The following is a 10,729-nucleotide window of genomic DNA, read 5'->3' as shown; positions in this document are numbered from 1 at the left end:
TGTTAGTACGTCTCTTTCCTTCCAGTGTGTGTTCTCTCTCGGTCTCTAAGTATATAACATTTTTCCAAAACTGTAGATTTGAATATTTATATTTCATCCCTTTCCTTCATCTTTTAACCAGACGCTCAACACTTGCTGAGACGGTAACCTTAGCTATGTAGGCGACGTCAGCCTCACCCGCTGTGACCTCTCTTATGTAAACGGAATGTCGTCTAGATTATTACAGGAGACAGTGTTCGTGTCTGTGGGTATATACTTTTCTCCGCACCTTTGTCTCTAAACCACGACGGGACTGCTTCATTGTGGCTGTTCAGAAACACTTACAATAAGGTTTTCTCGTGTGGTGTCTGTCTCGAGTCATATGTTTCAGAAGCACTCTAGGAGGCTTCGTGTGTTTTACACCGTCACTTACGCTTGACGACGGTATAGGAAATACATTCCTACCATGACACGTCAGCGAGACAAGAATCCATGTGGATTAGATAGTTCTCTGAGCAGAACCTCGTCGTAAGATATGTTGAGGGAATAATACAAGACATTATTCTCCACTGGTGTATGTATGTATTCATATAGAAAGGCATAAAGATATTTGATATGTTTGTTGGCAAGGGTAATCCTCCTCACAAGAACCTCGTAGCGCCTTGTACAGGCAAGTCCTTCATGAAACCCTCAGCCGTGTTCTCTTTTTTACTGTGACGTCAACTTCCATCAAACGTCTCTATTGCTTTGTAGGAGGCTCTGCCTCACCTCTGCAAGTCCACTTGTACGTGTCCTTGATTCTTTACAAGATATCGTCTTCTCCCTGGGTAGGAGTGGGTATAGTGATGTTAGACGTCAGGGAAAGGGTGCGGGTGTAGTCCACAGCGGGGGCGAAACCCGTTGGGCACATGGTAGAGGTGATGGCAGGGCAGGTCGCTAGATGAGCTCCTAGCAGGGCTGCAGGCGCACCCTGCCAGGTGGTGCCGGAACCTGACGGAGGAGGAACAACTGTCAGGCGCTCTGGTGCTGCTACCATCTCTCTCTCTCTCTCTCTCTCTCTCTCTCTCTCTCTCTCTCTCTCTCTCTCTCTCTCTCTCTCTCTCTCTCTCTCTCTCTCTCTCTCTCTCTCTCTCTCTCTCTCTCTCTCATCCAATATTTAGTAGAAAAGAAAACGAAGACACTTTCGGAAATAACTAATGGTTATGACGAAGATCCACTTATAGACAGACAGAGGCATAATTGAAGCAATTAATGATCCATAAAAGATTATTCAACTTCAGGACCTGGTGGAACCCCAGAGAAAAAATAAATGAAAAGATAAAGAAGACAATAGCGAGCCTCCCATAATGTTTGTGGGACAAAATAATAACATAGCGTATGTACATGAAGTAGTAAATAGCACATCAATGAACAAAGGGGATCCAAATTGCTGCTGAAATAGCACAGACCAGACAGCATAATAACACTGTGTGTCATCAAAATATCTGAGGTAGAGATAAAGAAACACGTGGTGGAATATCTTATTTATAACAAATTCATAAACGAAGGTCATAACTATGACAACATATGGAGGTAATGATGGTGAAGGAAACTGACTTTTTTTCTGGATTTTGCAAAATGCACTTTACCCTGAACTAAGGAGCATGATTATACAAAGTGGCAAATCAAAACATTTGAGGAAAAGATAATGAAAGAAATGCTAACGAACAGCGTTTTCAGAGTTTCAATGTGGCAGCAAATGGAACCACTTCAGACGCAGATAACTTGCTGTCTGGTGTCGAGCAATGAATTAGCTTCAGTGCTTTGGGTAATCATGATGACCGACACAGATAAAGATGTAAGAAAGAGAGTAATCAGGTCTTCTGAAGCTGACCTGAGAGTAAATAAAGCAGTAGAAGATGGGAAATACGAACACCAAAACCGCAAAGAGATCTGGATACTATATACAGATGGACAGAAAACACTCGGTGTAAGATGATGAGGAGAAATCTGAGCAAATAATTCCAGGAACAATTAAGGACATTTAAATAACTGCACACAAGGGTCTTACTGGAGAACTGAAGTAAACGTCATAGATTTGGTATATACCATAGATGAAGACTTGAATGCTCCGAGAAAATACTACTTTCAGGCCCAAACAAGGGACAGAAAGCCAACAATGCAGATGTCTGACATGAAATAAGAGGCAAAGTTGAACTACTATTATGCTGCAGGGTCAGCAGTTAAAAACATGGGTATAAACTTAATAAACATTTAAGACGGAAATCTGAAACGATTTACCAGCAAAACCGAGGGAGTGGAAAGTATGAATACTTGGAGCTATCAAGTATTACTCTCTCTCTCTCTCTCTCTCTCTCTCTCTCTCTCTCTCTCTCTCTCTCTCTCTCTCTCTCTCTCTCTCTCTCTCTCTCTCTCTCTCTCTCTCTCTCTCTCTCTCTCTCTCTCTCTCTCTCTCTCTCTCTCTCTCTCTATCTGTCTGTCTATCTATCTATCTATCTCTATCTCTTCCCCACTATTCTGTTCATCTCCACACTGACTCTAGTTGCTCCCCCACCTACTCTACCCCTCGCATAACCCACTCTAGCCTCTCCCACCCTCCACTCTACCGCCTCCCATCAGGCACTTTAGCGCCTCCCATCTTCCACTTTAGCATCTCCCATCAACCACTTCAGCACCTCCCATTGTCCAATGTAGTATCTCCCATCGCCCACTCTTCCCACTGCCCACTTTAGCACTTCCCACCGTCCACCCCAGAACCTCCCACCGTCCACTCTAGAACCTCCCACCGTCCACTCTAGAACCTCCCACCGCCCACTCTAAAACCTTCCACCGCCCACTCTAAAACCTTCCACCGCCCACTCTAGAACCTCCCATCGTCCACTATAGTATCTCCCACCATCCACTCTACCACCTCCAACCACCCTCTCTAGCACCTCCCACTATCCACTCAAACACCTCCCACCGTCCACTCTAGCAACTCCCACCGTCCACTCTAGCAACTCCCACCGTCCACTCCGACTCATACCCCCATCGAATCTAGCACCTCCCGCTACCCACTCTAACACCTCCTAACGTTCAATTTAGCACCTCCCACCGGCTACTCTAGCACTTCTCACCGTCCACTCTCGCACCTCCCCACGCCTTCTCTAGCACTTCACACCGACCACTTTAGCACTTCTCACCGCCTACTCTAGCACCTCTCACCGTTTACTCTAGCACCTTCCTCTGTTACATTAGCACCGCTCTCTGCTTACTCTAGCACCTCCCACCGCTCAGTTTAGCACCTCCCACCGTCCACTATAGCACCTTCCACCTCTCACTCTAGCATTTCCAACCGTCTGCTCTAGCACTTCCCATCGTTAACTCTAGCACCTCCCACCGCTCGCTCTAGCACCTCCTATCGTCCACTTTAGCACCTTTCACCACCCGCTCTAGCCTCTCCCACACCCACTCCCACAGCCCACTCCCACAGCCCACTCCCACCACCCACTCCCACCACCCACTCTCTTACGGAGGCTTGTAGACTATCCTCTTCATCCTCCACTCCTGGCGGGACTGTGGGTTCCTGCCACCTCTACGCACGTTGAAGTAGCCATAGACGAGCGGGTTGACGGTGGAGTTAGCCACAGCGAATATGAAGAGCGAAGCCTGCACGCGCGGGTCCACTCGCTGGGCGCTCCGTCTGTCGATGAAGTACCTGCCGGAGAGAACATGGGTGACGAAGTTGCATCAGACACACAGAGAGACGGACATACAGACAGACAGGTGGGCAAGATCAACTGCTTGAAGTGCTTCGAAGGTGATATCTGAATCATTATCAACTCCAGGGGATGATACGTTCCAGAGGGCAACCTCACGGTAACATGTTCCATACATATAAGAAGTAAGGGAACTGGTTCCAGTGTAAAATGCTCGTACCTCAGATTTACACGTAGGAAAAAGTAGGTTTAAGGAGTATGATGCAGTGATGAAGCTCTAGGAGTTAAGCTAAGCTTCTATAGCCAGCTTGTGCTGATAAGGTAACCACTGGACACTGCTCACAAATCATACTGGAATTAGTATGAGCAGCTTAACATCAACGTATGTACATACATATCCATAATATAAATTGAATTGATTATTCGTACAATGATTTAACATTTACTTTAACACACACACACACACACACACACACACACACACACACACACACACACACACACACACACACACACATATATATTCTTTCTTTTCTTTCAAACTATTCGCCATTTCCCGCATTAGCGAGATAGCGTTAAGAACAGAGGACTGGGCATTTGAGGGAATACCCTCACCTGGCCCAATTCACTGTTCCTTCTTTTGGAAAATTAAAAAAAAAAGAGAGGGGAGGATTTCCAGCCCCCCGCTCCCTCCCCTTTTAGTCGCCTTCTACGACACGCAGGGAATACGTGGGAAGTATTCTTTCTCCCCTATCCCCAGGGAAAACACACACACATATATATATATATATATATATATATATATATATATATATATATATATATATATATATATATATATATATATATATATATATATATATATATATATATACATATATATATATATATATATATATATATATATATATATATATATATATATATATATTTTTTTTTTTTTGCTTTGTCGCTGTCTCCCGCGTTTGCGAGGTAGCGCAAGGAAACAGACGAAAGAAATGGCCCAACCCACCTCCATACAGATGTATATACATACGTCCACACACGCAAATATACATACCTACACAGCTTTCCATGGTTTACCCCAGACGCTTCACATGCCTTGATTCAATCCACTGACAGCATGTCAACCCCGGTATACCACATCGCTCCACTTCACTCTATTCCTTGCCCTCCTTTCACCCTCCTGCATGTTCAGGCCCCGATCACACAAAATCATTTTCACTCCATCTTTCCACCTCCAATTTGGTCTCCCTCTTCTCATCGTTCCCTCCACCTCCGACACATATATCCTCTTGATCAATCTTTCCTCACTCATTCTCTCCATGTGCCCAAACCATTTCAAAACACCCTCTTCTGCTCTCTCAACCACGCTCTTTTTATTTCCACACATCTCTCTTACCCTTACTTTACTTACTCGATCAAACCACCTCACACCACACATTGTCCTCAAACATCTCATTTCCAGCACATCCATCCTCCTGCGCACAACTCTATCCATAGCCCACGCCTCGCAACCATACAGCATTGTTGGAACCACTATTCCTTCAAACATACCCATTTTTGCTTTTCGAGATAATGTTCTCGACTTCCACACATTCTTCAAGGCTCCCAGAATTTTCGCCCCCTCCCCCACCCTATGATCCACTTCCGCTTCCATGGTTCCATCCGCTGCCAGATCCACTCCCAGATATCTAAAACACTTCACTTCCTCCAGTTTTTCTCCATTCAAACTCACCTCCCAATTGACTTGACACTCAACCCTACTGTACCTAATAACCTTGCTCTTATTCACATTTACTCTTAAATTTCTTCTTGCACACACTTTACCAAACTCAGTCACCAGCTTCTGCAGTTTCTCACATGAATCAGCCACCAGCGCTGTATCATCAGCGAACAACAACTGACTCACTTCCCAAGCTCTCTCATCCCCAACAGACTTCATACTTGCCCCTCTTTCCAAAACTCTTGCATTCACCTCCCTAACAACCCCATCCATAAACAAATTAAACAACCATGGAGACATCAAACACCCCTGCCGCAAACCTACATTCACTGAGAACCAATCACTTTCCTCTCTTCCTACACGTACACATGCCTTACATCCTCGATAAAAACTTTTACCTGCTTCTAACAACTTTCCTCCCACACCATATATTCTTAATACCTTCCACAGAGCATCTCTATCAACTCTATCATATGCCTTCTCCAGATCCATAAATGCTACATACAAATCCATTTGCTTTTCTAAGTATTTCTCACATACATTCTTCAAAGCAAACACCTGATCCACACATCCTCTACCACTTCTGAAACCACACTGCTTTTCCCCAATCTGATGCTCTGTACATGCCTTCACCCTCTCAATCAACACCCTCCCATATAATTTACCAGGAATACTCAACAAACTTATACCTCTGTAATTTGAGCACTCTTATCCCCTTTGCCTTTGTACAATCACACTATGCACGCATTCCGCCAATCCTCAGGCACCTCACCATGAGTCATACATACATTAAACAACCTTACCAACCAGTCAACAATACAGTCACTCCCTTTTTTAATAAATTCCACTGCAATACGATCCAAACCTGCTGCCTTGCCGGCTTTCATCTTCCGCAAAGCTTTTACTACCTCTTCTCTGTTTACCAAATCATTTTCGCTAACCCTCTCACTTTGCACACCACCTCGACCAAAACACCCTATATCTGCCACTCTATCATCAAACACATTCAACAAACCTTCAAAATACTAATTCCATCTCCTTCTCACATCACCACTACTTGTTATCACCTCCCCATTTGCGCCCTTCACTGAAGTTCCCATTTGCTTCCTTGTCTTACGCAATTTATTTACCTATATATATATATATATATATATATATATATATATATATATATATATATATATATATATATATATATATATATGTATATATATATATATATATATTTTTTTTTTTTTTAAACTATTCGCCATTTCCCGCGTTAACGAGGTAGCGTTAAGAACAGAGGACTGGGCCTTTTTTGGAATATCCTCACCTGGCCCCCTCTGTTCCTTCTTTTGGAAAATTAAAAAAAAAAACGAGAGGGGAGGATTTCCAGCCCCCCGCTCCCTCCCCTTTTAGTCGCCTTCTACGACACGCAGGGAATACGTGGGAAGTATTCTTAATCCCCTATCCCCAGGGATAAATATATATATATATATATATATATATATATATATATATATATATATATATATATATATATATATATATATATATATATATATATATATATATATATATATATACATATATATATATATATATATATATAAGAAGAGAAAAAGAAAGAATGTTGGGGTGAAGAGAGCGGTGAGAGTAAGTGAGCTTGGGAAGGAGACTTGTGTGAGGAAGTACCAGGAGAGACTGGGTACAGATTGGAAAAAGGTGAGAACAAAGGAAAAAGGGGAGTAGGGGAGGAATGAAATGTATTTAGGGAAGCAGTGATGGCTTGCGCAAAAGATGCTTGTGGCATGAGAAGCGTGGGAGGTGGGCTGATTAGAAAAGGTAGTGAGTGGTGGGATGAAGAAGTAAGATTTTCAGTGAAAGAGAAAAGAGAGGCATTTGGACGATTTTTGCAGGGAAAAAATGCAAATGAGTGGGAGAGGTATAAAAGAAAGAGGCAGGACGTCAAGAGAAAGGTGCAAGAGGTGAAAAAGAGGGCAAATGAGAGTTGGGGTGAGAGAGTATCATTAAATTTTAGGGAGAATAAAAAGATGTTCTGGAAGGAGGTAAATAAAGTGCGTAAGACAAGGGAGCAAATGGGAACTTCAGTGAAGGGGGCTAATGGGGAGGTGACAACAAGTAGTGGTGATGTGAGAAGGACATGGAAAGAGTAATTTGAAGGTTTGTTGAATGTGTTTGATGATAGAGTGGCAGATATAGGGTGTTTTGGTCGAGGTGGTGTGCAAAGTGAGAGGGTTAGGGAAAATGATTTGGTAAATAGAAAAGAGGTAGTAAAAGCTTTACGGAAGATGAAAGCCGGCAAGGCACCAGGTTTGGATGGATTGCAGTGGAATTTATTAAAAAAGGGCGTGACTGTATTGTAGACTGGTTGGTAAGGTTATTTGATGTATTTGTGATTCATGGTGAGGTGCCTGAGGATTAGCGGAATGCTTGCATAGTGCCATTCTACAAAGGCAAAAGGGATAAGAGTGGGTGCTCAAATTACAGAGGTATAAGTTTGTTGAGTATTCCTGGTAAATTATTGATTGAGAGGGTAAAGGCATGTACAGAGCATCAGATTGGGGAAGAGCAGTGTGGTTTCAGAAGTGGTAGAGGATGTGTGGATCAGGTGTTTGCTTTGAAGAATGTATGTGAGAAATACTTAGAAAAACAAATGGATTTGTATGTAGCATTTATGGATCTGGAGAAAGCATATGATAGAGTTGATAGAGATGCTCTGTGGAAGGTTTTAGGAATATATGGTGTGGGAGGCAAGTTGTTAGAAGCAGTGAAAAGTTTTTATCCAGGATGTAAGGCATGTGCACGTGTGTTAAGAGAGGAAAGTGATTGGTTCTCAGTGAATGTAGGTTTGCGGCAGGGGTGTGTGATGTCTCCAGGGTTGTTTAATTTGTTTATGGATGGGGTTGTTAGGCAGGTGAATGCAAGAGTTTTGGAAAGAGGGGCAAGTATGCAACCCCATCCATGAACAAATTAAACAACCATGGAGACACCACACACCCCTGCCGCAAACCTACATTCACTGAGAACCAATCACTTTCCTCTCTTCCTACAGGTACACGTGCCTTACATCCTCGATAAAAACTTTTCACTGCTTCTAACAACTTGCCTCCCACACCATATAATCTTAATACCTTCCACAGAGCATCTCTATCAACTCTATCATATGCCTTCTCCAGATCCATAAATGCTACATACAAATACATTTGCTTTTCTAAGTATTTCTCACATACATTCTTCAAAGCAGACACCTGATCCACACATCCTCTACCACTTCTGAAACCACACTGTTCTTCCCAATCTGATGCTCTGTACATGCCTTCAACCTCTCAATCAATACCCTCCTATATAATTTACCAGGAATACTCAACAAACTTAAACCTCTGAAATATGAGCACTCACTCTTATCTCCTTTGCCTTTGTACAATGGCACTATGCACGCATTCCGCCAATCCTCAGGCACCTCACCATGAGTCATTCATCCATTAAATAACCTTACCAACCAGTCAATAATACAGTCACCCCCTTTTTTAATAAATTCTACCTGCAATACCATCCAAACCTGCTGCCTTGCCGGCTTTCATCTTCCGCAAAGCTTTTACTACCTCTTCTCTCATTACCAAATCATTTTCCCTAACCCTCTCACTTTGCTCACCACCTCGACCAAGACACCCTATATCTTCCACTCTATCATCTAACACATTCAACAAACCTTCAAAATACTTACTCCATCTCCTTCTCACACCACCACTACTTGTTATCACCTCCCCATTTGCGCCCTTTACTGAAGTTCCCATTTGCTCCCTTGTCTTACGCACTTTATTTACCTCCTTCCAGAAGATCTTTTTATTCTCCCTAAAATTTAATGATACTCTCTCACCCCAACTCTCATTTGCCCTCTTTTTCACCTCTTGCACCTTTCTCTTGACCTCCTGTCTCTTTCTTTTATGCATCTCCCACTCAATTGCATTTTTTCCCTGCAAAAATCGTCCAAATGCCTCTCTCTTCTCTTTCACTAATAATCTTACTTCTTCATCCCACCACTCACTACCTTTTATAATCAACCCACCTCCCACTCTTCTCATGCCACAAGCATATATATATATATATATATATATATATATATATATATATATATATATATTATTATTATTATATTATTATACTTTGTCGCTGTCTCCCGCGTTTGCGAGGTAGCGCAAGGAAACAGACGAAAGAAATGGCCCAACCCCCCCCCATACACATGTATATACATACGTCCACACACGCAAATATACATACCTACACAGCTTTCCATGGTTTACCCCAGACGCTTCACATGCTTTGATTCAATCCACTGACAGCACGTCAACCCCGGTATACCACATCGCTCCAATTCACTCTATTCCTTGCCCTCCTTTCACCCTCCTGCATGTTCAGGCCCCGATCACACAAAATCTTTTTCACTCCATCTTTCCACCTCCAATTTGGTCTCCCTCTTCTCCTCGTTCCCTCCACCTCCGACACATATATCCTCTTGGTCAATCTTTCCTCACTCATTCTCTCCATGTGCCCAAACCACTTCAAAACACCCTCTTCTGCTCTCTCAACCACGCTCTTTTTATTTCCACACATCTCTCTTACCCTTACGTTACTCACTCGATCAAACCACCTCACACCACACATTGTCCTCAAACATCTCATTTCCAGCACATTCATCCTCCTGCGCACAACTCTATCCATAGCCCACGCCTCGCAACCATACAACATTGTTGGAACCACTATTCCTTCAAACATACCCATTTTTGCTTTCCGAGATAATGTTCTCGACTTCCACACATTTTTCAAGGCCCCCAGAATTTTCGCCCCCTCCCCCACCCTATGATCCACTTCCGCTTCCATGGTTCCATCCGCTGCCAGATCCACTCCCAGATATCTAAAACACTTCACTTCCTCCAGTTTTTCTCCATTCAAACTCACCTCCCAATTGACTTGACCCTCAACCCTACTGTACCTAATAACCTTGCTCTTATTCACATTTACTCCTAACTTTCTTCTTCCACACACTTTACCAAACTCAGTCACCAGCTTCTACAGTTTCTCACATGAATCAGCCACCAGCGCTGTATTATCAGCGAACAACAACTGACTCACTTCCCAAGCTCTCTCATCCCCAATATATATATATATATATATATATATATATATATATATATATATATATATATATATCCTCCCTGGGGATAGGGGAGAAAGAATGCTTCCCACGTATTCCCTGCGTGTCGTAGAAGGCGACTAAAAGGGAATGGAGCGGGGGGGGGGGGGGGGGGGGGGGGGGGTGGGT

At 43.0% G+C, this 10,729-nt stretch overlaps 1 protein-coding gene across 1 annotated transcript in view; it reads right to left on the bottom strand.

The window, feature by feature from the left end:
- Positions 1-554: 554 nt before the first annotated feature.
- The window catches only part of LOC139750628 (gonadotropin-releasing hormone II receptor-like), a 326,876-nt gene continuing 316,701 nt past the window's right edge, over positions 555-10,729 (bottom strand). Inside the window, exons 7-8 of the mRNA XM_071665304.1 lie at positions 3,491-3,676; positions 555-969 (exon numbers count right to left, since the gene is read on the bottom strand). Of these exons, the coding sequence (XP_071521405.1) occupies positions 828-969; positions 3,491-3,676 (328 nt within the window). The 3' untranslated portion in view covers positions 555-827. The remainder of the gene's footprint in view (positions 970-3,490; positions 3,677-10,729) is intronic.

This window comes from Panulirus ornatus, chromosome 10 (genome assembly GCF_036320965.1).
Source record: "Panulirus ornatus isolate Po-2019 chromosome 10, ASM3632096v1, whole genome shotgun sequence".
NCBI classification, from domain to species: domain Eukaryota; kingdom Metazoa; phylum Arthropoda; class Malacostraca; order Decapoda; family Palinuridae; genus Panulirus; species Panulirus ornatus.
Note: the sequence above shows the minus strand (reverse complement) of the source record. Positions and strands in the feature narration are given on the sequence as shown.